Source organism: Xiphophorus maculatus, chromosome 9 (assembly GCF_002775205.1).
Source record: "Xiphophorus maculatus strain JP 163 A chromosome 9, X_maculatus-5.0-male, whole genome shotgun sequence".
NCBI classification, from domain to species: Eukaryota; Metazoa; Chordata; class Actinopteri; order Cyprinodontiformes; family Poeciliidae; genus Xiphophorus; species Xiphophorus maculatus.
Window position 1 is genome coordinate 29,725,015 of NC_036451.1, and position 27,899 is coordinate 29,752,913.

A 27,899-nucleotide genomic window follows, 5' to 3' on the forward strand; every position below is an offset into this window, starting at 1 on the left:
GATGATGGTGTTATTATACATTTTTGTCCGTCGTTAAAAATAAGACATTTTTCCCATGTTATAAGTTACTTGTAAGTTATTTTGTCTAAGGTATTTTCACTAAAAGCTAGACCAAAATTACTTGGTGAAGTTTTGTGTTTTTGCAGTGAATGAGGTTTGAACATGGATCATTTCACTCTGAGTGAAACTAAACCGTTTTATGATCATATCTGGATCTGAAATCCTCATTTGTCTCGTCTGACAGGATGAAGGTCGTCAGGATGAAGGTCGTCTTCGTCTTTCTTCTCTGGTGAGGCTCCACAGGTTGATGAAGTTCTGCTGTAGTCAGCCTGTGGAATAATCCTTTACCTCCTGGTTCTGAAGGTGCTGGACGGTTCAGTCGGAACCTGACCGACGGTCGGTCCGTTTCTCCATGGTGTTCAGCGATGGAACTCACCTACTGGTCGACGTCAGGAGAGAAACGACGAATTTCCTTCCTCTGAGAAACACGACAGCAGGTACGGAAACCAATAACAATTCAAAAACACTAAAATATTAACTAGTATTTTAATTAATTCATGTATCTTAGTTCACTTGAAATAAGACAAAATTCACAAGTAACTTTTCAGCAAGACATAGGAGAATGCTTTAAGTCAATAATTTCTTAATGTTGATGAAAAAGCAAAAGATCGACTAGCAGACATTTGTATTTTACAAAATATTTATCCACTTTAATAGGGAAATAATCTGTCGATTGAACTAGAACTGAACTTAATGCTAATTAGGAAAATATTATCTATAAATACATAACCTAGAATCTGCTCTAGGCGTTCCTCAGGGTTCAGCACTTGGCCCACTATTATTTTAAACAACATTAATCATTACTGTGAGGATTTTATTGGACTATAGTAATTTTGTTACTATGGTTATAAACTGTTAACTAAAGGTGAAATGAACCATAAAAACAGCTGCACTGTAAAAGAAAATCTAATCTAAACTAACTCAAAAGTAACTTTTAGAAAAGACATAAAAGGTTGTTTTAAGTCAATAATTCCTTGATATATTAAATAGTTTTAGTTCCACTGGCAGATTATTTCACTTATTAAAAAATATTTTACCCACTTTAATAGTGAAATAATCTGCCAGTGGTCTAGAATCATAGACTTAAAACAAGATTCTGTTTCTTGCTGAAAACTTTCATTTTGTCTTTTTCAAGTGTACAAAGTAATTTTCACTAGAAACTAGACAAAAATACATGGTAAGATTTTTTTACAGTGCAACTCCTTTGTCCATGTTGGTTTATCTTTACTTAACAGCAGTTTATAACCACAGTAACAAATTAATTATTTCTTTGAGTATATAGTCCAAATATTGTCCAATAAAATCCTCACAGTAATGATTGTTAATTAAAAAGTATTGAACCTTGAGGAACACCTGCAGCAGATTTTAGTTGGTTTGGTTGATGTTTCTCCATTTTCTCAGACTATTTTGTTGAAAACGGTTTAAAAGAACTCCCCCCACGTCTTCAGGTCCGTCCATTCAGATTTTAACGTCCAAACGTTCCTCAGAGGATCCAGAGTCGCCTCGCCTGCTGGTCTGCCTCCTGAAGGGACTGACCTCGCCCTGGCAGCAGGTCCTCTGGTGGATCGATGACACGCCGGTGACATCAGCAGGTGCTAAGGGGCCTTGGATGAAGTCAGACTGGGGCTACAGCGCCACCTCAGTGTGGGAGGTGTCAGCTGCAGCCTGGAAGCCCTGGTCTTCCTACTGGTGTGGAACGATCCAAAATGGAGGAGTTTATAGACAGAGAGTCTGCTCAGAGGACTGACTGCTACTGGATTTCACTGCTAGCTGCTATCTTCTTAAATCTGAAATTATTAACTGTGTGGATTAGACGATAGATTCAACATAAAGTGGAGTTTTAAGTTTTTACTTATCAGGAAATAATAAAAATGATCTGGTTTTTACTAAGTTCTGAACTAATTTCAGCAGCAAAAACACAAAAGATTACAGAGAAACCCCAAGGTTCCCAAATCCAGGGGCTGAAAAACAATCCCCAATCACCATACTTCCACCACCGAGCATAACGGCTGGTATGTGTCCTGAAATGTTGTGTTTGGGTTTCTATAAACATGCCACTAACTTATCTGAAATTGAGACATTGTTTTGCTCTGACTGTATATGATGTCATGGGAAAGAACAGCAATAATATTTTTTTTTGGATGTGAATAAACTGAACTGATGGTGTTTGACTGGAGAAAGAACCCGAGAAGCAAAGAGGTGATTTCTATCAGCTAATCTTTACTTTTACACCTGAAACATCCTGCAGGATTCAAACCTTCTGCTCCTATTATTTCATCTGATATGACCAACAGAAGGTAAATAATACATGCAGAGATACACATGTAACAGCTGACACTGTTACACTGCCACTTATATGCGTGTCATTCTTCAGATTTGAAAAGAAATGTACATTTTACTCATCAAACACAAAACAAACAGTGTTTACAGTTTAGCCCCGTTTGGTCGATAGAAGCAAAAATATTCATGTTTTTACAGAAGAGTATAGATGTTGGTCTAATATACAGTAACATGCTTTGACTGGGTTTGGTTTACACACACAGACGTACCTGTTCAGGTTCATGCAGCGGTGACACAAACAGGTTCTGTTCTCACCGGGAGTTTTAAAGAGGAACCGAACCGAAAACATCCAACTTTACGACCTAAAGCTGTTCAGGAGGTTAAACTGCGACTGAAACATGAAATAAAAACATCTTCATCAGAGCGAAGAGCAACCAGAGAACACGGATCCCTTTCAGATGATTTAGTTCAGACATTTTTAGACTTTAATTTACTTTCTGGTCATAAGATTCTGCAGCCAACAGAGTCCTTATTCTGTAGCTGTTGCTTTTTACAGAAACTTCCTGTTTTTTTTCTCATATAGTGACAACTGTTTGGTCATTATTATTTTTTAAACCGAAGCTTAAAAGAAAACATTTTTAACGCCTTTGGGGAAATGTGAGTTGGAGGTTTGGTTCCTCTTTAAATAAAAAGTTTGTCCTTTCATGGCAGCTATATACGGTAGCTGAGACAGAATCAAAAAGAATAATATGAATAAAAAATAAAACAGAGATATTTTCCATTTGGAGTCGTCTTTCAGTAGGTTAACGGCTGTGGTTTCATAAAGAGGGAACTGATGCTGCTATGAGCGAAAAACTGCATGAAATTAAAATGACAGTGATATCTTTTAACAGATCACCCAATTGGAGGACAGCTCGTCCTCCTGACCAATCAGATTGCAGCAGCTGTATCATGAGGTGCCAAACAAACATGTCCGCCGGATGCAGAACAAACGAAAAACATTCCTCACATTCACACAAGCAGCGCTGATTAATACTGTCAATAATATATAATCAAAATCAAAGAGATTATTGGGTGATAAGCAGTTGCTCCCAGTTAGCTGAAGCTAAGGTTGAGGTGGTGAAATCAATGAAAAGGCCTGCCGGTTCTCTGCATTGTTGCATCTTCTCATATTGTTTTGCCTTTTCAGGTGGGGCTGCATTACAGACCTACAGAAGAGGAGGAAACACAAATCATGACCGCTTGTCTGTTTGCATCCTTGTGAGTAAAAATTTTATTAAAAATAAAGTTGGCTTTAAATATTTTGCTTTTGGTGAAGAATAATCAGGTCCAAGTTTGAAGAGTCACAGTGTTGATGTTTTTATACTAGAGCAAATTTAAGATGGTCAAGGAAGTGAAAGCTTAGGTGGAATCAGCCAATCAGAAACTGCAATTAAAAGCCAATTTCAGTAAAATTTTATGTTTATACAGTATTCTCATGCTTGGTGTTGCATTGGATTACAGTAAATCCATTCAAAAGAACATGTGAATGCATCTAATGTCTGACACTTACAGATATTGTAGCTCAACCATCCTAGGCATGTTAGATGTTAGCCTATCTGAGGCTAATGCTAGCCTATCAGTGCTAACATCCAGCAGAGGAAGCAGGTCATCCAGTCTGTGACCAGACGAGGCCTGATGGTCCCCAGAACCTCCAAAGCTAAACAAGTAAATACTCACTCTCATTAGCCAGCACTGGCCGCTCAGTTACCACCGTTAATCAGATCAGTAGCTAACTTCACAATGAATATAGCCAACTTCGACACCATGTAGCCACTGCTGGGTGTGCAATATTCTTCATTTTTTAGACCTCAGTTATGGTTGCCACTGAAGTAAAGACCTGCATGTACTCCACATGAACAGAGGAATGCGTTCCCTCTCAGCCTGACCTGCTACCCTAAATATTCAACCAGGACTTTGATTTGCTGCCACCACAATGGTAAACCTCCAGCAATGCACCATGGGAGTTTTATCAAGGCTCAAAACAATCGGGAAACTCCCACTTTCAATTATGTGCAGCAACACTGTTCTCCAGGAAACCATTCATGTTCTCATTTTGTTTTTTAATGTAGTTTTAATCTGATGTGTAGGTGACCTAAGAAATATGATTGGATTGGATATTTTGTCACGTTCAACATAACCTTCAACATATAATTTTTTAAAATATAACTTTGTCCATGATATGATAGCTAAAATAGTAAGTTTAGCTTTCCTCCAGTCAGAGAATACTACAACTTTTTAAAGTCATATTTAATGAAGCCTTCATCATAATATTTTTTCATAACTGTTTACGTTGTCCATGATATGCTAGCTAAAAACCATTTTAGCTATAATGCTAATTTTAGCCTTCCTCCAGTCAGTGAATACTACAGCTTTTTAAAGTTGTGTTCAATATAGAACTTTTTTATAAAACTGTTTAGCTTGTAGCTAAAAAAACACTTTAATTAGAATACACATTTTAGCTAAAGTCACGTTCAGCATAGCCTTCACACCGCCAATGTTGACGCAGGTGTTAGCTAAACACAGGCGCTAAAATACTAGTTTTAGCATAATGCTAACTTTAGATAAATTTGCTTGATAAAGCTCAACTGCCGTGATCTACTCTGCTGTAACCCCACTGAAAGATGCTCAAATGATATGGTGATATTTGGACTGTCTCAGCCACCGTACATAACAAAGTGCAGTTTCAGGTTAGTCTGTTTGCCTTTCTAATCATTTTCTTTCTGGAGCATTCTGCATCACTGGTTTTACTCTGGAAGCCCCTGTACAAAAACGAGGTAGAGCGTGTGGTCTCAGATCCGATGAAAGGGTTTGATTTTCAGCAAACATTACATTTTTGTCTTTTCTGGGGAACGTTTTGAATACTGAACATGTCTGTGCTCACGTTGAGCATAAAGATGTCAGTAATAACTGGTCTAAAACCAAACTACAGTATGTACAGTGCAAACAGGAGCATCGATATCGCTGATAAAGTGTAAACAACACGTTATACGAAGCTCACAAACACGATTTACCTACCTGAACGCTACAAACTGGAGCTACACGATCAAGTCATGCAGCTGCAGAGTTGAGTCTGCAGGCGTCTTCAGTAAAGTAGAAACGATTAGAAAAAAAGTCCCGCTTCTTCTTTCAACATAAGTCTGAATGCGCATGCTCCGACGCTGGAAAACTCCAGAAATCCAGCAGCGCTCCTTGTTCCTCCATTTTAATGAGATACAATCAGTCCACCATGTTCAGGCAGGAGAGGAAGAGGAGCGAAAATAACTCTGTATGTAGAGTTAAACATTTAAGGAAATGTTTTTTTAGATTAACCGTTTATCTGAGATGTTTGTGTTCAGTTAAGAGCGCAGGAGAAAGTTATTCCTGTTTTTTAGTTTAGTTTTCTTTACTCCGATATTATAGTTTGGTCGCTTTTTCTAAGCTAAACACCTAAATGAAAACCGTAAAGCTTCAACCGTCAAGCCGTCACCATGGTAACAGCCCGGTGTCTTCTACTTATGTTTAATGGCGGTTGAGAAGGTGCTTTACCGCCACCTACTGAACTGGAGTGTGAACAGGAGGTAAAGGGGAAAGAAAAACTAATACTGTAAAATCAGCTTAATAATTCAACTAAATTCTCTTTAGTAAAAACAGCTCGGCTTTAAAAAGCAATTTAGCTTCCAATGGATATATTTTTATTTCCTTGGCAACCATTCCTGTTTATCAAGCAAACGGAAAAGACTGTTTCCGTTTGCTTCCACTCGTCATAGGCAGGAAAGTTGACAAACTCTGGCTTTTAATGATTTAAAAATTTGGAGCAGAAATTTTAATTAATTTATTTTTTCAAATGAACAAAGGCCTACAGGTAAAAATACACGTCCATTATGACTTTACTGGTTTTTCTGGCAAAAAAGAAGGTCTTTTTAAGCATTTAATGGACGCTTGTACCAATTCTAACATGTTTTAGGGATTATTAACTTAAATGTGTTTCTGTGTCTCATTTTCAGCCTTATTTTTGCTGAAACAAGGTGAGACTCAGTAACTTCTATATTATAAATGAGCATGCTTTATAAAATCTACTGTGTAGTCGTTTCATTCAAAATTAAATAAAATATACTGTTATTATTAACACACCATCAAATATGTACATTTATCCATGAAATAAAACTAAATAAATATAGATTTACATTTATTTTGTTAATCTCAGATTAATTTATTTAACAAAATAAAACCCCATCAATAAATAAGTAACCTATGATTAACAAAATAAGTTTTTTCTTTTTTTTTCATTTCATGGGGACATTCATCTATTTGATACAGTATTTATGAATTTTTACTAATTTTAACATTTTAATTCATTAAATTGTAAATGAAGCATTCATTAATATACTTTCTAACATGAGTGTATGCAAATGTTTTAATTAAAAATAAAACTAGTTTTCACCATAATTTCAGTAACTGGTTTGAATTCAGTTTTTTTGGACTTATTTATTCATAATTTTGTTTTGTAGCTCAAACCTGACCTGACCGATGGTTTAATGCATTAGTAGAGTTAAACCAGATAAAATTGTGTATTTTTGCCTCCAGCTCTCAACTGAACACATTCACGAGAGTAAACATCTAAATCAGTCTGTGTTTGCCTAGAAATGCTGAATGTCTCCTGTAAAGTAGTCAGAAACTAAAGATCGTTGAGTTTGTTAGCGTTTCCAAACACGCGGTCCTGCAGCCGGAGAACGGTACAATCAGATAAGCAAAGTGGAAGTTTTTCTTAAATGAGATCCAAACTCTCTGGACGTTAACAGGAAGAGCCAGAAAACTGAAATCCAGAGGCCTGCTGTCTTTTACATTAATGTTTTTACAGGAAAATATACTCTGAAACCCTTTTTTTGTCACCCAGATCTTCAACCTGAGCCGGAAAGTGTGAAAAATAGCTCAACCTCCATTTTCTCCTTATCTCCAGGTTTACATTCATTCCAGGAATCCGCCACAAAAATCCTTATTTATGCTTAAATATGCATCCAGTCATGTCTGATATTAGCTCTTTTGGCTTCTTTCAGTCCTCCACACCAACCACCTGCTTTAGCTCCGCTGTTAGCTAACTAGCCAAACAGTCCAGTGGACCTTCAGCAGAGGCGTTTTTAAATTTACACAAACATTCAGTTTGTTCCCAGATCACCAACTGGGATGTTAGTAAAAAAAACGACTGGAAGGCGCAACTGTTGGGTTTGTTGTTGTGAAGCGTTCACTGGCAGGGGGCGGCCTTGGTGCCAGGCTCCGCCCCCGGCGTGAAGCCGTTGCTGAGGTTGTTGGGACTGGAAGGCGAGCCCAGCGGCGGCGTGGCCTCGCCTCTGTGGACCGACTCGATGACGGAGCAGCTCTTCTGCGGCGGCCGGGGTTGGACCAGCATCGACTTGGGGATGACAGATGATTGTCGGAGGCCGTCGGCGCGCAGCGGCGGTCTGACGAGGGCGGGGCCTGTGGGTGGAGCTTCAGAGCTGGGGGGGTTAGGGCTACAGGGAGGGGAGGGACTGGCTGCGCTCTGATTGGCCAGCGTGGACTCGTCGTTTTGGGGAACCTGCTGGTCTGGGGGCAGGGCCTCATTTTCATCGGGGGCGGAGCCTGCTGACTCGGGAGGTGGGTCTTGTTGCATGCTGCTCTGCCTGGAAGTCCCTGAGCCAGGCATCTCGCAGCTGTCGGTGCGGCGTCGGGATCCTTCGTGCATCCTGCTGGTGGCTACAACAGCCTTCATGGCAGCCTGCGGACGGAAACGCAGCGAGACGGACTATTAAACGCAGCATGTAGCACGATTTCCCCAGAAAACATGCTAACCCTGGAGACAGGAGCGCTAAGGCAGCAGCCCACCAGGTTTTGAGCTAAAAAATATGTAAAGTTACATTAAGTCAGAGGAGCAGAAGCAGGCAGCATAATTAACGTGTGAAGCCAGTATAAAACCTGCATAAAAACTATTTACAATAAGATAAGTCTGGTTGCCCGCCAATAGCACCAATATTAGTTTCTCCTGCTTTCATTTCACGTTTTCAGTTCATTTATTGCCTGTTCTTTAAAAAATATGTTTGTTTATCTCTCTTTAAAAATAAGTTCCTAGGCCCCAATGAGATTTAACTTGGTAAATATATCAAGTGTTTTAAAACACTTAAAGGTTTTTAAAGCCATTATACCACAGAATTAATTTGTTTACCTTAAGTTTGCGCCTAGCGTTGAACTCCTGCAGTTTCCTCTGAGTCGTGTCCATGTGGGAGAAGCGGGCGGCCTTGCCCAGAACCCAGGGGTGCTGCAGGGCCTCCCGGACGCTGAGGCGCTTGTGAGGGTCCAGAACAATCAGCTTACTGACCTGCAGGGAAAACAACAACAGATTCTCAAAGGAAAAGCTCAAACTTTTCCATCCATTTAGTAAAGAACATGTGAAAGGTAGCAAAACCCAGCAACACGTTTCATCCCTTCATCTGGATAGCTAAGGCCTTCACACACCGAGGAGGAGGAGGAACATTTATCCTAGAGTTGTTGTTAAACTATTGTTTTTGTTTTATTCAGTTCATGCAGCATCTTTAGTACTGAAAGTTTTCTGCTCTAATATAAGATTTTTCCACGTATGCTAATATCTTGTTAGATAAATAATAAAGTCACCTGACAGTTTTGATTTTTTAATTTTCAGTTTTGTTAGTCTGAATGCTTAAAGAGCCGTTTTCACATTCAGGCGCATCCATCTTAAACAAACAGTTAATAGATGGATTTTAGATCAGTTTCTGCGGCGAGTCAAGAGTGTAGAAACATGTTTCTGTTTCAGTTTTGTTGGAAAATGTGAGGAACTTACCAGGTCCTTGGCGTTGAGGGAGACTTCGTCCCACCAGGGAGACACAAACTCGTAGTCGCAGTTCAGGATGCGGCTGTACATGTACTGGTCGCCTCGCGGGTCAAAGAACGGCTCAAAGCCGCAGAGCCTGGAGGACAGGAAGCAGAACTTTAAAGCTGGCTGGACGCCTCCACCAGCCGTCACACAGAGTGAAAACTCCCTGGATTATGGAGCTGTTTGTTAGGTTACCAGGGGCGTCAAACTCCAGGCCTCCAGTCTCTGTCCTGCAGGTTTTAGATGAGCCACAGGTACAAAACACTGGAATGAAATGGTTTAATTACTTCCTCCTTGTGTAGATCAGTTCTCCAGAACCTTAATGATCTAATTATTCTGTTCAGGTTGGTCCAGCAGAGGCTCATCTAAAGGTTTCAGGGCAACGGGCCCCCAGGGCCTCCAGGACTGGAGTTTGACACCTGTGTGTTATACTGTCAAAAGTTAACTGCAATAATTTGGGTTATTAGGGGATTAATTTTTTTTAAGTAATATTTTCACCATTCATTTATAGATATGAGTGTTTCAGACTTAATATTTAATTACCAAGCTTCATGAAGTTTGCTTTAACTATTTAACCTGGAGCTAAATGTTTAGCTGTACATTAAATATTTAGTGAGTAAGCTAAGCATTTAGTTCTTACATGAGTTTTTAAAAGGGTTTGCAAACCCAGCTTTTATTTTGATAGTCCACTATAGGTAAGGGAATTTGCATATTAGCTAAATATTTAGCTTAGAGTTAAATATGTAGTGTCAAACTACAGATTTAGCTCACTATATAAATATTAGTTTGATAACCTAATATTTAGCTTGTTAATTAAATATGTAGTTTCAAATGATGATATTTAAAAATGTGTAAATAACAAAGTGAAAATATGATTTAAAAAAATAATCCTCTAAATGTTTTCCTGGCTATATAAACCAGGTTATTGCTTGAGTTTTGACAGTGTAACTTTACAAACGGATTATTCTGTGGATTATAATCACAATTTATTCATGAAAAATTCAACCGCTCATATATTTTTGTTGAGCTCATATGGACTAAACTATTAATTTATTCCATGGTCCAAACTTCTTGTCACGTCGGGCCAAAATCATTCAGTCAAAAGTACATAAAGAAAAATAATAACACACTTGTAAGAAAGGGAAGTTACCAACCTAAAAAGGATTTTTGATTCAGATTTTTTTTTACTGACTCCCGTTCTAACGAGTCAGAAAAGTCTGGAAGTAAATTTTGACCGACGGTCCCTGAATGCATCGTCAGGCTCCATTAGAACCGACTTAATGTCTCTGAACAGATATGGAGGCGATGTTCCAGCTGATGATGAATCAGTGTGTGTGTGTGTGTGTGTGTGTGTGTGTGTGTGTGTGTGTGTGTGTGTGTGTGTGTGTGTGTGTGGACTCACAGGATGTACAGGATGACGCCCACTGACCACATGTCCACCTCGGGGCCGTAGGCATTTCCCCGCAGGATCTCTGGAGCTGCAGGCAGAGGAGGCGGTTAGCGGTTAGCGGTTAGCAGTTAGCGTCCAGATGGCCGAGAGACGCTCCGGCCGAGAGGGCTGAGAAATCCCACTGAGCAGCGGCTGCAGCAAACGCATCGCCGCCCACCTCCACATGTCAGCCACACAGGTGAACGCAGCTACACGCAGACTGATGGAAACACTAATTCACCTCAGAAAGTGTTTTATTTCTGATTAAGGATCAATAAATGTGGGATTTTAATGCAGAATATTACGATCTACACCAGGGTGTCCAAACCTTTTCTAACAAATAGTCAAATCCACAGTCAAAAAAACAAAACATTTTTTACAAACTAATATTTTTCCTGCTCAACAATAAACTGAGCATGAAATATTTTTAAAATAGTCCGATTTTATTTTACAATAATCAAAAGTGTTTCCAAAAATTATACTCAATAGTAACGTTACTTCAACATAGTTTTATGTTGAAGTAGTAAAAATATGTTGACTTTACTTTCCAAATAAAAGTAAAAAGTGTCCATCCAAGAAATGATTCAATATGATTAAAAAAGTATTTGATAATTTGATCAGTTACTCAGTACTTCAATAGACTTTTAACCAATCATTTAATGTTCAAAAATTACATCATCAGACGGACCAAAATATAAACTAATGTGGAAATTTTTGTATTTCGAGGACTAAAATGACAATAATTCATATAAGTAACAAAAAATAACAAAATCAGAAAAATAAAATGTTTCCAAATCAGTTTCTTTCATTAAAAAACGTCTAACGGTTTAACAGAAACTGCAGGTGTGTGTCTGGTGGATTTCTGGTTAAAACATGTTTGTTTTTCATTCAGTGGGCAGAAAATCCAGAAATTTTACTCAAATAAGAGCAGAAATACTTCATAATAAAATTACTAAACTAAAAGTAAAAAGTGCAGTGTAGTAAAAATACTCCTAAAAGTACACTTTAAAAAAAGTTACTAAAGTAAATGTAACTGAGTAAATGTAACCAGTTATATAAAGCTGGAAAAGAGGATTTTACGTTACTGTCCCTTTAAAAGCCACCTTGATAATAGAAAAAATGTAAAATCTGAACAAAAGTCAGCATGAAGGTTTAGTGAATGAGGAAGTGATTCAGAGTTGGGACTCTGACTCGTCTCATCCTGGATCCAACGTGGCTTCCTGCGAACCTTCCCAGGTTTCAGACTCTGACAACATTTATCCCGTCAACGACTCGACGTGTCGGCTTTTACTCACCGCAGTAACCCGGAGTCCCGCAGACCGTCTTCATGGTGACCTGGTCGTCGATGATTTTGGAAAGGCCGAAGTCGGCTGTGAGAAAGGAAAACGTTTGGACCGAGCTGAGTCACATGAACACGTTCTTTAAAAGTTGAATCCAGTTTCTATTTTGGGCCGCGGCTGTGAGGAGAATGTGTTTCTCTGCAGGAGGCAGTGTGAGCTGGCGGAGCGGCGTTTGGCGGAGCGGCGTTTGACGGAGCGGCGCTCCTCCGTCTGTTCGCCAGCGGCTCGGCGGCCATCTGGACAGGCTTCTCCACCAGCCAGCCTCCGCTCCTCAGGCTGAAGCACGGCGAGATGTTAATTATTTAACAGTTTTACTGAGAGCTGTGTTTATTTTTAGAGAGCGACGGTAAGCCCTGCCGCTACATAATAAGCTAGTTTGTGGATTTTACCGCATTATGATTTAATTTTATCTCCACAGCAGCAGGATCTCTGCAGCCACCGCACAGCGTTAAAATATGTTTTAGATTTTTTTTATCTACAAAACACAACATTACTGACCAACCCTCACTTTTACTACAGTTTCCGTTTGTTAGAGTTGATAAAACGGCTGGTGTTCTCCAGGGCTCTGTCCTTGGATCACTTCTTTCTCTTAAATAAATATCGCATCATTTCACAATTTTAACATCCATCTTTACGCTGATGACACAGTTCTGTACGTACATGTTGACTGGACCTGTCACAATAACAACATTTGCTGGACAATAAATTGTAGTTATTGTAATAAACGATAATATTGCTGTTTTAAGATTGTTTTCAGGTACGACATTGATAATGGAATAATAATAAAAGCTTGTTTTCTCAAAGATGAAGAAACTCCACACTGGAACTGGAAGACATTTTAAATAAAACACAACAATCAAAAGATAAAAGCCACACGCAACCGGAGCCACAAAAAAACAAAATTACTTTTCAGCTAATATTAATCATCGGAACGGAAATTGTGAATTGCGGACCGATCGGCGCTGAACACACACAAATACAAAGTTTTCTCTAATTCCCCCATCTTGGTTTTATAAGTAATTGTTTTTAGTTTTATAAAATGATGAAAAACCAAGATGAATAAAAATGTATCAGTTTTCCCAGATATTCAGCTACTAGACCTAAACAAATCTAAAGTTAATGTTTAGATTCTGCTTCCTAATAAAGTGCCAGGATGTGACAATTAAAGAGTATTTTCTTTAAAACTGAACAGAAAACAATAAACATCTCTGTAATTACACCAATAAATCAGTGACGGTCGTCAGGCTGCTTCGTTTGCTTTATAATTTATTTGGTTTGTTTGTTTTGATTTATAATCTTTTTTAACCTTTTAGCTGCTGGTTTTCTTTTACTTCTAGACATGTAGAAGTGTTTCCCAGCTGATGCTCGGTGTGTGTGTTGTTACCGATCTTGAGCGGCGCGTCCAGCGACAGGTCGGCGTACAGCAGGTTCTCCGGCTTCAGGTCACGATGGACGACCCCGTTACCGTGCAAATACTGAAACACACAGAGAAACATCTTCAGAGGCGACAGGAACACCATGTCTGGGCTGCTGGAGGTTTCTGGGAGGATTTGTCCGGACGGAGAGGAAGGAGCCGACGTGGAGACGGTTTTAGACGCGTTCAGGTAAACGGCTTCCACACCTGGGCCTCTTTCTGTGTCTGAGAACTAGAGACAGCTGCTAACATCCAAAACACAAACAGTTTCTCTGAGATTTTACCTGCTCAGGTATCCGGCTGATTGTTTTTATTCTAAATGACGCATACAAATCTTTATTTTAGTAATTATTTCTAACCTGGGTCACGTTTATGGGCTTTCAGCTGTTTTAGGTTTCTGGTCGTCATTTTATGTTTTATTTCAAAGGGGTTTGAAATAAAACATTTTTATACTTCTATTTGGGTTTCTGCTGCTTCTAAAATCAGCTGAAGCATTAAAAGCCCAGCCTGTTACCTAGCAACCCAAGCTGAGCTCCAGCACGTTTGGTCAGCTGTATTCACTATACAATGGCTGCAGGAAAAGACATGAGTTTTGTTGTTGACTTGTCATCCAGAAACCTCTTTCTGTGTTCTTGTTGGTTGTGCAGGAGGCTCTGCTTTTGCTTTTCAAAGATGTGCTGTTTTATAATTTTGTTTAAATTTTGTTCTTGGACATGTTTGTTTTATTTTGGAAAGCTCAGCTGCTCATCATTTATTTTAAATGATTTTTTTCTAGTAATTATTTTTTGCTGAACATTTTCTGGACTTTTTCTCTTCTATCTGGTTTGAGTTTCTCGCCTGCCGCCGCTGTGCTGGTTCTGGAACCAGACCAGGATTACGTTCTGACTGGTTTCTGGGTCTCTCTCATCCCGACTGCTTCCAATTGTTTCAGTTTTTTACTTTAGATTAGACTTCATCCTGTTTTATCCTCTGTTGTGTTTCTCAGGATTTGCAGATATTTTCACCTGAAAATGATGTTTGTTTTTATTGTGATCCTCCCTGAGAATCAGTTTTGCTTTTCGTCTGACATTTCTGGGTTTTTCTAAGCTTTAAAGCAGAAACATGTTTTATTTTTCTGTACATGCAGTTCAAAATGTCTTAAAACTCCTAAAGACTAAACTTCACAGAATCCTCCTTTTTTATATCTAATTATGTTTCTGACCAGCTAACAATTAACCTAATTAGATGTGGGAGGTTTATTTTGTTAATATTCTCTTGCTTCTGTCCTCATTTTTTAAAAATATGCTGCAGGCATCAAATGCGAGGCGACATCAAAAGAAAATTGCCATGAATCTAATTAATTTTTCTCGTCCCAGATGGATAAAAGTCATCGCCTCCATGTTGGGAAGCGGCTATAAAAAGATGCTGTTGTGTTTTTTTCACTGCAGATTAGCGCCACACTCACAACAAACATAATGGCAGAGTAATCCCAACACACACGCACACACCCACACACACACACACACACACGCACACACACACACACACAACAAGCATGCACACGCAGAAACACACATACATAAAGAGGCGTATGTTTGGTAAATGTAGGTCAGCTGTGGTCGGAGTGTGTGTGTGGGGTGTGTGTGTGTGTGTGTGTGTGTGTGTGTGTGTGTGTGTGTGTTAATCCACTCTGGTTTTAATCTGTTGAGCAGCAGGATGGAAGCTGCTGTTACATAAGACGCCGCAGCTGCAGCGACCAGAACTCTGCGGCGGCGGCGGCTGGTTTAGGCTCCGCCCACATTTACAAGCTGTTTATTTCGCTTTGTTTGGCCTTTTAAACCTCACTGAGAAATTAATTAGTGACCTGTTGCAACATGACTGCTTAGCTAGATTTATTTGGAGTTAACAATAGGGCTGAAACGATTATTTGATTATTGAAATAATTGTCAACCAATTTTGTAATCGGTTCATCGTTAGTTAGAGTAGACAGACTCACAGAAATGCTGTTTACTGTAAGAACATCACACTCTGAGCAGCAATTTAAACAAAACTGTGCCAAAAATTTACATTTTGCATTTAAGATAAAAATAAACATTTTAGCTTCACCTGTAAAATTCTGTAAAAATAAATCAAGCTGTTTTCTCTACCCTGTTATTACGTAGTTAATCAATAACTGATCAATAGAGCTCAGCTTTTCTCATGTTGATTTTATTTGTATTTTTTAGCTGCAGGTGCAATCTTTGCTGCAATCAAATGTTCACTAAGTAAAATATTTACTTTTGCATATAAAAAGGATTTAATTATTTGTTTACTTGCATCTTTTGAAAAAACTTTATATGAAAAATATGCAAAATTTGCCAAATGTTTTGTCCGATTAATTGTCAGAATAATCGATTAGAAGTTAGTAGCAGCTCTATTAGCCCCATTAACTGGATCAGGTAGGATTTTAGCCTGACTGTGTTGGATTCGTTATTAACTGAGCGTTTTCGGCTCTTCCCGTTTCACCGCAGAACCAACCCGGCCGATTCGGGCCGTGAACTCCTCCGACCCTCGGCCAGCAGACACTCGAAGAAACGCTCAGACGTCCCAGAGGATTTTTAAACCTTCATCAACCGTTTCTACAGTCTGGAGAGAAGAACATTCAACCTGTAACAGCAGCCTCCATACTGAGGACGTTTAACAAACATTAAATGATAGTAAACTTAATTCAGCCGCAAAAACATTTTTTAAAAAATCGTGACTTTTAATTTGAAAACACGACCTCAGGAAACTGGCTTCAATAAAAATGTAACACATCTACAGTCAGAGATCAACACCTTTATAATAACTGGACGAGGATTTCAGCTGATAAAAAAAATCTTTCATTGATTAGAAGCTTCCTGCACACAGCCGGCCCAAAGCACAAGCAAACTAAGGGATGGAAGGATGGAGGGTTTTGTGGGTGGAGGGAGGGAGGGATGGATTCTCTCTCTCTTTCTGTTTCCTGATCGTCCTTCGTTAGCCGCAGCATGCTAACCTTTAGCTAGCATTTAGTTGATTCTGTTTAGAAATATTTAGTGACTAACCAGCCAATCAGAGCAGACTTCCTGTGTCTGACTTCCTGAATCAGATTTCAGCCATGTTTCTGTTTCTGCTGCTTCTCTCAGCTTCCAGCAGCACCAGCGTTCTGGCTCCACGGCAGGAACCGCAGCTAACGCCTCGCAAAGTGTTGACAATGTGTTTCATTCACACCGGCGCCGCCGTGTTGACGACCCGATGGAGCGTCGGCGCCTCACGTCTAAAAGCAGCCAGTTTAAAGGTGGAGCTTAGCGTGAAACCGCGGAGGCGCCGCCCTGCTGGTGGGTGTGAGAAGGCAGTGAGCCGATGATCAGGATGGGAGGAAATGAAGCTGCCAAAGCAGCAGCAGTCATGAAAACTAAACTCTGAAACAATCAGTCGGCTCATGAAATCACAGACAGTGGAGCTGATCAGAGGAAATCAGTTGCTATGGATCTTATTTAGGGGGATCAGAGTAAATGGGGATAATTACTATGGGATGCCATTTATAAAGTTACACAGTAAAAAAGCAACATGAATAATTTGGGTTATTTATCCAGTTTTGATGGTATAAAATGGGGCTTCACTGTGATATTCATTTAGAAATCTGTATATTTATGTTTTGTTTCTAAACTAAATATTTTTAGCAAGCTACATGTGTAGTTAGCAAGTTAAACATTTAGTTAGCAAGCTAAATATTTAGCTTTTAAACTAAATATTTAATGAGCTAAATATTTAGTTAGCAAGCCAAGTATTGAATTTCTAAACAAAATATTTAGCTCAACATCTAAATATTTAGTTTCCTTATTAAATATTTAGTTTGAAGCTAAATAATAGATTTAGTTAAATACTGACTTTGTAAACTCAATAAGAAGCTCCAAACCAAACATTTAATTTCTAAACTAAGTTTGTTTGTTTTTTTTGTTTTGACATTTATAAACGGATATAAATGATGACAATTTTTTCTGCTACAGGTTAAATAATTCAAATTATTTCTGTTCATCTTTCACTGTAACTTTACAAACAACATGCCACACTTTTCAGATTTTTTTGATTTTTTTTTTTTTTATGCGACAACATTGCATAATTTTTCTCCCACTTTACATTATGTGGGACTTTCATATGAAATCTCTGTTATAATGTTATGATTCTGCTATAATAATGTGGAACAGTTAAAGGGTTTCGTGTTTCTCTGCCATGTTTTCTGAATGATTTCTTTAATGAAATTTATCTTACGGCCACGGCTTCCAGGATCTGCTTGATGACATGCGCCGCGTCTCTCTCGCTGTAGTATCCCCGCTCCACAATCCTGCAAACCACCAAACAGAAAAATAAATACGGCTTCAGGACGCAGAGACACGCGAATCCTGAGCAACCAGATTCTGAAGAACCAAACCTGCACAACATGGCAGCTTTCAGACCTAAATTGGCCCCATAACTGCAGAGAATCTTGTAAATGAATAAAACCAATAATTTTTCATCTAACCGGGTAACTAAGACTAAAGACGCAACTTCTGCAGTAAACTAACCATGGCAACAGAAACGGCGCCTGCAGCTGCAGGTGGAAATGAAAGCAAATAAATCCGCCAACATAAAAGCAGCTTCAGCTCTTCGAGCCAAATTTAACTCATGACTCAGATCCAAACCCAAAAGTATTCATACCCCTTCCAGGTTTAAACTATTAATTTTTACCAGCAAGTTTCTTCAACAGGAAACTGTAGGTAGAAAATAAAGGAGCAAACTTCCACCAAAATATCGCACATTTTTTTAGAAGAAATTGTCTCATTATGAGAAGTCAAAAAGTTGCTAGAAAAAAAATGAAAAAACAATTTAACTTAATCTCAGAAAAAAAATCTTGAAATTCTCTGAGTTTCGGAAATGTCCGAGTCATTTCTAATAACTTCAGAATCTGGATCTTTTTTTAGTAAAATATCTGCAACATTATCTGGCAAACATCAACAGTTACAGCTGAGCTGCATGGCTTCATCTGCAGCTTAAACCATATCAACAGGTTAGGATATGGCCTATACAAAACATCTTCATTACATTTCTTTGCACAACATTATTCTTAGATAATCAGGCTTCTGTCTGTTTTAGGGCCTTTGTCACTTTAAATTCAAATTAGCTGCTGTTGGCCACGCCCCCAACTCAATGTTTACCTCGCATGTCAGAATGGAGGCAAACAGATGCACAATTATACAAACGTACAACTTTGAAAAGCATTAGGAGCGCCTCCTGCACAACAAACAACAAAGCAGTAAGTGGTTTCTGGATGGTAAGTCAACAACAAAACATTTGTCTTTTCCAGCAGCCATTGTACAGCGTATACAATGCTAAAACCAGCTGGAGCACAGCTTGGGTTGCTAGGTAACGGGCAGAACTCTGCCGTGGTTGCTAGGTAACAGTGCAGTCAAATGTGATTTAGTGTACTGGAGGTTTTTGAAACGGCTCATTTTCCAGACACCAAAGAACATTAAATTATTGCCAGAAACAGCAGAGTGTTTTTTTAGTGCTTGGCTTGTCTTTAGAAGGAGTTGAGACTCAAATGGAACAAAGAAAAGGTACAAAATGTGAATTTTGCATATGACCTATACAAAAATAGTTTGCCTTTAAGCAACAAACCAGCTGAGCGTCAGTGTGTCGGCCGGTTTTGGACCTTACCGGTCAAACAGCTCTCCGCCGGTCACCAGCTCCAGAACCAGGGCGATGTCGGTGTCTGTCTCAAAGATCTCCTTCAGCTGGATCTGAAACACAGAAACAAAGGCGCAGCACCAGTTAAACCAGTTAAAACCAGATAAAGCGCCAGTTTCTTTAAAACTGTTGAAAATCTTTCAGCTAAGTTGGATTAATACGCAACCAGGATTCAACTAATCACATCCAAATCTTTTTAAATCTGGATGAATTTGGAAAACAAATATGGAAATCTGTCCGTCCATCCATCCGTCCATACATCCGTCCATCCATCCGTCCATACATCCGTCCATCCATACATCCAACCATCCATCCGTCCATCCATCCGTCCATACATCCGTCCATCCGTCCATACATCCGTCCATCCATACATCCAACCATCCATCCGTCCATCCATCCGTCCATACATCCGTCCATCCATCCGTCCATACATCCGTCCATACATCCGTCCATACATCCGTCCATCCATCCGTCCATCCATACATCCAACCATCCGTCCATCCATCCGTCCATACATCCATCCAACCATCCATCCGTCCATACATCCGTCCATCCATCCGTCCATACATCCAACCATCCATCCGTCCATCCATCCGTCCATACATCCATCCATCCAACCATCCATTCATCCATCCGTCCATCCATCCGTCCATACATCCGTCCATCCATCCGTCCGTCCATCCATCCATCCGTCCATACATCCAACCATCCATCCATCCATACATCCGTCCATCCATCCGTCCATCCATCCGTCCATACATCCGTCCATACATCCAACCATCCATCCGTCCGTCCATCCAGCCATCCATCCGTCCATCCATCCATCCATTCGTCCATCCATCCGTCCGTCCATCCATCCGTCCGTCCATCCATCCGTCCATACATCCGTCCGTCCATCCGTCCATACATCCGTCCATACATCCGTCCATACATCCGTCCGTCCATCCGTCCATCCATCCGTCCATACATCCGTCCATCCATCCGTCCATACATCCGTCCGTCCATCCATCCGTCCATACATCCGTCCATCCATCCGTCCATACATCCGTCCATACATCCAACCATCCATCCGTCCATCCATCCGTCCATCCATCCATCCATTCGTCCATCCATCCGTCCATCCATCCGTCCATCCATCCATCCATCCGTCCATCCATCCGTCCATCCATCCGTCCATCCATACATCCGTCCAAACAAACTTCTTTTTTTTTAATACTTGGAACTGTAGAAAATTTCAGTCTGAAATATTTTTGGCTTTCTGACCTAAAACTTCAGTGCAACCTTTAATTTACTTATAAATTGGAATAAAAAGAACTGAGTTCACGCTGGGAGAACTGTTCCTTTATCCAGAACTTCGATCAGATTATTGAGAACTTCTCACAGTGAAGAACCTTCACAGCCAGAGATGGAGGGACTTCAAACTCTTATTAATGATTATTTTTATCACCAGGATAGATTTTTGTTATCAGAGAAACTCCAACGTGTCCTCAGATAAAAGCCGTTCTGCCTTTGGAAACATTTTAACACCGTCTTCAATCTTTGTCCAACTGTGACTCAGTAACGTTGGCTCTGATAGAAACAAACTGTTACCGCGGTAACCAGAAATAACCGCTCACACTTCACGTCTCGGCAGCAACCACAAAACAACACCTCAGAGACGATCCAGAGAAACCTCAGCGACTCTTTAGCAGAACCATATGCTGCTATTTTTATCTCTGCGTTTAAATCATCCAAACATGAAACATGAAATCAGTTCAGTCCGTTTCTTTACTGAACTGTTTCAGCAGATCTGCAGACAAACAGAAGGAATGTTGGTGTCGATTTTTCCACTGATCAAACATGGAGCGCGTATTTGACTGAAAGGTGCGGGCGGCTATTTCTAAAAGTTACACTGTAAAAATTAACAGCAGTAATTTGGGTAATTTAGTCAGTGATAAGAAAAAATCAGATATTCATTCATTTATAAATTTGACAGTTTCAAAGTAACTAATTATTAAACTAAATATTTAGCTAGCAAGTCAAATATTCAGCTTGGTGATAAATATTTAGCTTGGTGATAAATATTTTGTTGACAAACCTTCTGATGGTCATGGAAACAGAAACGGACTGAAAGATCTTCACTCGTCACAAAAACATGGAAATGAATCTTTTATTAACATGATCATGGATTCTTACGATGTTTGGGTGGGAAAGACGCAGCAGGACTCCGATCTCAGTGCGTACGATTTTCTTATCAATCTGAAACACAAACAAACATCAGCAGTTATTAGTCCTGCAATAATAACAGTAACGGTAGAAAAAGAGGCTGAATCTCCTGCAGCAGTTTGATCCATGTTCTTACATTCTCAATGTAGATTACACTGCAGGTAGAAGAATAATTCACCTTAAAGAAACCAAATATCCTCCTGAGATTGCTCTGAACTTTAAAGTGGCATCTTTGAGATGCCTCTGTTGTTACCTTTATGCTGGTATTTTTAAAACCGTTAGTCTGGGTCTAAACATTAAAGTTAAAGAGATTCTGTGGAACATCGAGTCCTGACGTCTCTGAAGGAAGTTTGTCGTTTCTCCTGGAGTCTTTAGGAATGACATTCACAGAGTCCAGCTGCGTCACCATCCGGGTGCGTTACTTTTACTTTTTTCATACTAAAATACAAAACTACCTGGGAATTAAAGTGTAATAATTACAACCAGCAGCATTAATCAGACAGCAGAGGATGGCTTGGCGACACTTTTATTTTCAAATATTTCACAGTTCAAGGTGAGTAAAGCGTCCGATCAGGTGAGATCATGTGACGTCATCACAGACATTTGATCACTACATCATCTTCCAGACTCTTTGGAGTTCTGAGTCATTTTTCCATAACCTGACCGTGGTCATAATGCTTCGCCTCATTTGTGCTGCATGCTGTTAGCTTTGGTAGCTCACCGTTTTCTTCAGGACTTTGACTGCGAAGGGTTTCTGCGTCTGCTTCTCCTCACAGCGGTACACGATGGATGTCGCTCCTCTGAAAACACAAGAAACACTGAATTCATCGGAATCCTGCAAAACCAGGTGAGAGAAACTCGACTTTACCCAAACTGTTGGCCGATGACATGAGAAAAAATCTGTTTTTATTCCACTTGAATAAGTTGCTTTCAAATAACATTCATTCATAATCAGGAGTACTCCAGTTTATAGCACAATTAAGTAAATATGTTCTCTTCACTTTCTATAAAAATGCTGCATATTTATCATATATGACGTAAAAGAAATTTGATTTCCTGATTTAAAGCCTTGAAATTGGGCCTCTGTCTCTTTAAAAACTCCTGCTCCTTCAGTAGCTCCGCCTCCAGGAAGCTTCCCAACATGGCTCCTCTGTTAACCCTTTAACAACATTTAATTAAGCAGCATTGCTCTGAGCAGCAGCTCCTATAATGAGCTCATCAGCTGTTTGCTAATTTCTGCTGGCTAGTCTGAAGGAGCTGAGGTGGGGGAGGAGCTGCGCCTTGGAGGCGGGGCTAGGTCCAGCCAGGCATTTTGTACAGCTGAGTGGTTGCCATGGAGATTAAAGGATTTCTGAAACATGAATGAATCAAAGCATCACTGCAGGTTTGTTTTTGATGAGGAAAAACTATTATAAAAAGTCGACTTAACGTGATGCTGCCCCTTTAATAACTCCCTTTTTGCAAGACTTTCTGGTACAAAGCTAAAATATAGTTTTCCTTAAATTTCTCCTCTTACCAAAACTGTAAACTCAGAAAAGTTCACTCAGCAGAATTAGGACAACAGAAAGACTTTGAACTGTTGATACGATGTCTGAGAGTCGGGAGTCTCTCTGCTCCGTTCTGATCGGGATAAAATAACGTCTTCACTTGAATTTGAGTTCGATTTTATTGATTGCAACATAATAAAAGAATAAACAAAGTTATACACAAAGAAAATAAACTTAAAACAAAAGAATAGCTAGTAAAACTGTTTTACTTCAGATTAACATCGTTGTCACTTATCAGGCTCTGACAAAATTTACATTTTTTTTCTTTTTGCATAAAATTACTCAAACATTGATTAGATTATCACCTGAGAGAACCGATGCATGTCGAGGGTTAAAATGCTGGTTTTAAGTCATTAGGAATATAACTGTGTTGTAATGCAGTAATAATTACAACCCATATAAATATGGGAGACATGTTTATATTTATGCAGCTAATATGAAAGCTAACAACAAGCTGCTATGAGGCTCAACTCAGATTTTTTGCTGAAATCTGATTTTTTGTGTGTGTGATTTTTCGCTTATTCTACTAATTAAATGCGACCGCATTCTTCTGTGTGAACGGTTTACGTCCCAAAGCGACCCGCATGCGCAGAAGAAGCAGCAGCAGCGCATCGTTTACGGGTTGATTTTATCGTTATTCAGCAATGAGAGTCAAGAAAACTATAGCAAGACGAAGGCAGCTGATAAAAACAAAGCACAGCGAATTATACAACGGTACATCTCTGAAAAGCAGAAGTGGAGCCTCCTGCACAACCAGCAAGAATCCAGAAAGTGGTTTCTGGATGGTAAGTCAACAACAAATCTGTAATGTTTATCATCAGCCATTGTACAGCGCATACAGCGGTAAAACCAGCTGACCAACCGGGCTGGAGATCTGCTTGGGTTGCTAGGTTACGGGTAGAACTCTGCTTTGGTTGCTAAGTAACGGGTAGAACTCTGCTTTGGTTGCTAAGTAACGGGTAGAACTCTGCTTGGGTTGGTAGGTAACGGCGCTGTGCGACTCAACAATCGGGAGGTTTTTGAAACGGCTCGTTTTCCAGGCACAAAAAAATATTAACATGATGCCAAAAACGATTTTTTAGTGTTTGGGCTGTTTTTAGAAGCAGTAGGTCTCCTTTAAAGTAAAATAAAATCAAAGAAAGGCAAATAAACTGTGCATAGAAAACAAAGACTATGAATGTTATTTACAGCCGGAAAGACTTGATGGAGAAGCAAGACACTGGTTTATTTATTTATTTATTTATTGGCATTTTAGAGAGAAAAAAGTTCAATAAAAAATTCTTAAGTTAAGAGAAAAGAAAATTTGTTCAGAGTTCAAGAATTGGTCTTCTGCTCATATAGAGGCGTGTGTGTGTGTGTGTGTGTGTGTGTGTGTGTGTGTGTGTGTGTGTGTGTGTGTGTGTGTGTGTGTGTGTGTGTGTTCAGGGAGGTTGGTTCTGGTTTTCTGTGGGGAAAACAGATCCGTCTGAGAAGCAATCACACACCGCCATGCAGGGACTCGATCTCCATGGCAACGGGACACCATGAAGCAGAGCGTGTTGGACGCGGCGGCGTTAGCGCTGCATGTTCACAGAGACGCCATCAAACACAGACATGATGTGTCACACAGCGGCCAATCAGAGCCAGGAAACACCGAGGCATTAAAACGGAGCAGGTCTGCGGTCCAGAGACACAACACACACACACACACACACACACACACACACAGGGCCGTAAACATCAGGCCACACACAGGGGGCGCTGCGTTCAGCCACATTATCTTTAGTTTTAATTCTTCGCTTGAATGTTTTGCGTTTTATCTGTCACTACAACAAATTTCTCTGGATAAATCATACCTTATTGATCCAGTAATGATTGCGATAAACAATAATCAGGGCCGGTCCAAACCTTTTTGGGGCCCTAAGCATATTTTCACCTGGGCCCCTCATATCAACAAGTCACCACCAGATGTTTCAGCATTCCTGAGCTTCTCTCCTGCTAACATTAGCATCATCTGTACTTAGCTTACATCATGTCAGTGTTACTATAGCTGCTGATATTTAACCTCACGGTATTAACAAACTGAAAGAAATATTTGGATTTTGAAATGCAGAGTTAAGTGCATTTTTATTTTAAAAGAAACATCAGCTGATAAACATTCAGTAAACAAGTTAAGTTTAATATCTTGTATTTTCTGGATGATATTAGTCTGTTCTTTATGGAGGAGTTAAATTTAATCTGTTTGTTCTCTGCATATTCCAAGTTCTGACTGTTGTTCTGCTGTCTTTATATTTCAGCTTTGAAAAGTGGACTAAAGCGGCCCACAGAATGATGCTGCCTCCACCGTGCTGGGCAGCTGCAGCTCGCCTCCTACAAACATCAAGGTCAAAATCTGAATTGTTCTCATTCAGTAACTCCTGCTTTCAGAAAATAGGTTGAACCGATTCCTTTTCAATCTAATACGCTTTCAGTCGCCGTTCCCACGGCGCAGAAATCTACGATTCTCCTCCTTAGTTTCCAAGCCGCCGATAAAAACTAATTATAGCTGCAGCCACAATCATTCCACCCTGAACACAGATCAATTATTAAAGACCCAGGATTAATATAAGATTCATGCCGACGATGAGTGGATAGAAACTTCTGACTGGAATATTTATAAAATAAAACACAACCTGACATGTTTGAATCCGAGATTCACCTGAAACCAAATTCACCTGAAGTTTTTAATGATCTGTTTTTTTCCAACATGAGGAGAAAAGTATAATTCCCTCAGAACTCAAGATGTTTTGCTTATGTTTGTAATTTTTAGTGTTTAATTTCTGATGTTTCTCAGCTGTGAAAACATCTCCAACGGTTTATAGGAGAACAAGAGCAAAGCTGAAATCAGCAAACGGTTTTTGAAATATGACTAAACAACATGTGTGAAATATTGTGGAGGCAGTTAAAACAGTAGGTTCATTTATTTCTTATTTTGTTTGTGATGTCAGCGAAACTAAAGTTGAGAAAACAACAGCATATTAACCAAATATTTCCTTAATGTTTTTAAAAAGGTTTGAAAAGAGATTAAAATTTGATTTTTAGCATTTAAATGAAAAATTATCAAAATGAAAATATAAAATGTTTTAAAATGTCAACAAAGAGCTGAACATAAGCAAAAAGTAATAGAGAAACAAAAACAATATAACACAAAATTAATGTTTTCTTAAATATCTACAGAATATAAAAGTATGAAAAACATCCATCAGCAGGCGCAGCTTTCTTAGATGCGGACGCATCAGTGCCTCTGTTATTAATCATATTTTTTACATATGCACAAATATCTTAAATACAGAAAATTCTGAGTTGAAATATTTGTGCCTGTTCTGGCGCCCCCTCCCCTGCGGCGCCCCTCCGGTGAACACCCACTTTCTGCGACCAATCGTGTTTTTGGACCGTGGGAGGGAAAATATTATCACTAAAACATGAAGAAGCTAAACTATTGTATGAAGAAGCATTAAAATGCTAATAATAGTTTCCTGTTGGAGCTAAGCTGATTATTACCCGGCCGGTTCCGCCTGCAGCCCCCCGCCGGCTGTAGAACCGCCCCTGCGTGTTTACACGTTAAACCCTCATTAATTCATTAACAGCCTGTTTTCCGACTCTGCTGCGAGCAGGAAGCGGCTCTGATGTTATTGGTTCCGGCTGGACTCGGATACCCAGTAACATCTCAGGCTGGATTATGAAGTTAATCCTGAAGCGTCACATGGACCCACATGTGGCCAACTTTGGCCCACTCAAAGGAGCAGAACAACCCGCCACTTCCCCTCCGGAACCGCCCTGAGAAACGGAGCCCAGACCTGCCCAGCTCGGAGCCCAGGCCGTAGAAGTCCTCCACCGTCCCGTCCCGCCTCGACCCGTCCACCCAGAACTCCACCGGCTCCGAACCAGGCCGGGAGGTCGGCATGATGCCAGCAGGGCTCCCCGAATCCAGCGCCAGCAGGACCAGGTCCAATAATAATTCACCAGAACCGGGGGCGGCGTAATCTGTGATTTAAATCCAGTTCGGTGAAACCCAGATTAGAGCCTCAAAGGGGGGCTGATTCATGATCCGGACGGGTTCTAATCCAGACCAGCAGGGGGATCCGCCTGCGCCCTCCAACTCGGAACCGGGTCCGTTTAGTCCGTCTGTGACGAGACAAACTGAAGAGGAAAAACAGAACCGAACCACCCGGTGATGGAACCGCGTCTTTACGCCGAACCGAAACCAGGACCGGGATGATCCAGGTCCAGATGTGTCGCAGCTTCCATCGGGCCTCCGACCCGTCAGATGTCGGATCAGCTCAGTCCATCACCATCCTCCTCCTCCTCCGGGAATATTTCCGCCGGCTGGTCAGTCTGTCCGGAGCGCCGCGGCTCCCCGGCGGAGATCCAGCCGAACAGAGCGACGTCAGCCCCGGGGAGAGGCCGGGTTCACACCGGCAGACGAGCAGCGAACCCCGGGCTGCCTCGGCGCGGGGAGTCGGTGTTCGGATGCTGGAGGGTCTGCTGGTGAGGCAGGCAGGACCGCTCCAGATGTCCGCTGGATCTGAGGGAAGAGAGGATGCTGCTGCAGTCTGCATCCGAGCCGACCAATCACAGCGCTGCACGAGCGCTGGGCCGCGCTCCCATTGGTCCGCGGCTCCGTCAGGCACGAGGCGCTCTGTCAGCAGCCTAAATAAGGAAATAACCCAAATACATAAATGTACATTAGCGTGACATCTGGAGGCTTTGATCCTCTGGGAATCAAACCAGAAACCCTCACATGGTCACGTGTTCCCTGGACTCCATCCTGCATCAGCTGCTTCCCATCAGACACGCATTAAAAAATTACATATTGATGCTAAACGTTAAACTGGTGTCAAGAAAACTAGAGCTCATCCCACTTCCACATGCTGGAGATTTTAGTTTAACAGTAATAATAAATAAAGTTATCTTTAAAATTAATCACTCAAGTGACATCAAGGCCCAACAGTAGACTTAAGTGTCAATAAAATAAATCTGGTTGTGTGTTTTGTTTTTGTCTCATGCAAACTTTGCT

General features: G+C 40.3%; 1 protein-coding gene and 1 long non-coding RNA gene across 4 annotated transcripts; one reads left to right on the plus strand and one right to left on the minus strand.

Moving 5' to 3' along the window:
* Positions 1-2,260: 2,260 nt before the first annotated feature.
* Positions 2,261-27,405, minus strand: LOC102236877 (calcium/calmodulin-dependent protein kinase type IV-like). 2 transcript variants are annotated; one of them, XR_002753266.1, is made up of 12 exons: positions 26,680-27,405; positions 22,039-22,117; positions 21,288-21,350; positions 19,083-19,165; positions 17,658-17,730; positions 13,377-13,467; positions 11,948-12,022; positions 10,626-10,701; positions 9,191-9,317; positions 8,558-8,710; positions 5,398-8,113; positions 2,261-3,548 (listed from the first exon to the last, which is right to left on the minus strand). XR_002753266.1 is itself a non-coding variant. In XM_023339392.1 (11 exons), exons 1-11 carry the CDS (start codon positions 26,784-26,786, stop codon positions 7,601-7,603), a joined length of 1,440 nt encoding a protein of 479 aa, XP_023195160.1. In that variant the 5' UTR covers positions 26,787-27,405; the 3' UTR covers positions 2,261-7,600. The 2 variants fall into 2 exon arrangements, 1 of the variants encoding a protein (XP_023195160.1); XM_023339392.1 differs by having other exon boundaries at positions 2,261-8,113.
* Positions 13,474-26,649, plus strand: LOC111609699. 2 transcript variants are annotated; one of them, XR_002753268.1, is made up of 4 exons: positions 13,474-13,596; positions 22,094-22,164; positions 24,290-24,518; positions 25,141-26,649. It is a non-coding gene; the product is annotated as an uncharacterized LOC111609699 (long non-coding RNA). The 2 variants fall into 2 exon arrangements; XR_002753267.1 differs by having other exon boundaries at positions 24,290-26,649.
* Positions 27,406-27,899: the final 494 nt, after the last annotated feature.

What these genes read in the sequence shown, in the direction of transcription:
- LOC102236877 (XM_023339392.1), bottom strand. Translation starts at nt 26,786, where the DNA reads ATGCCGACCTCCCGGCCTGGTTCGGAGCCGGTGGAGTTCTGGGTGGAC. An exon ending in TCAAAGTCCTGAAGAAAACG is followed by an intron (nt 21,351 to 22,038) that starts GTGAGCTACCAA and finishes TTTGTGTTTCAG; the next exon opens with ATTGATAAGAAAATCGTACG. An exon ending in GGCGTCATCCTGTACATCCT is followed by an intron (nt 9,318 to 10,625) that starts GTGAGTCCACAC and finishes CCTGTCCTCCAG; the next exon opens with GCTCTGCGGCTTTGAGCCGT.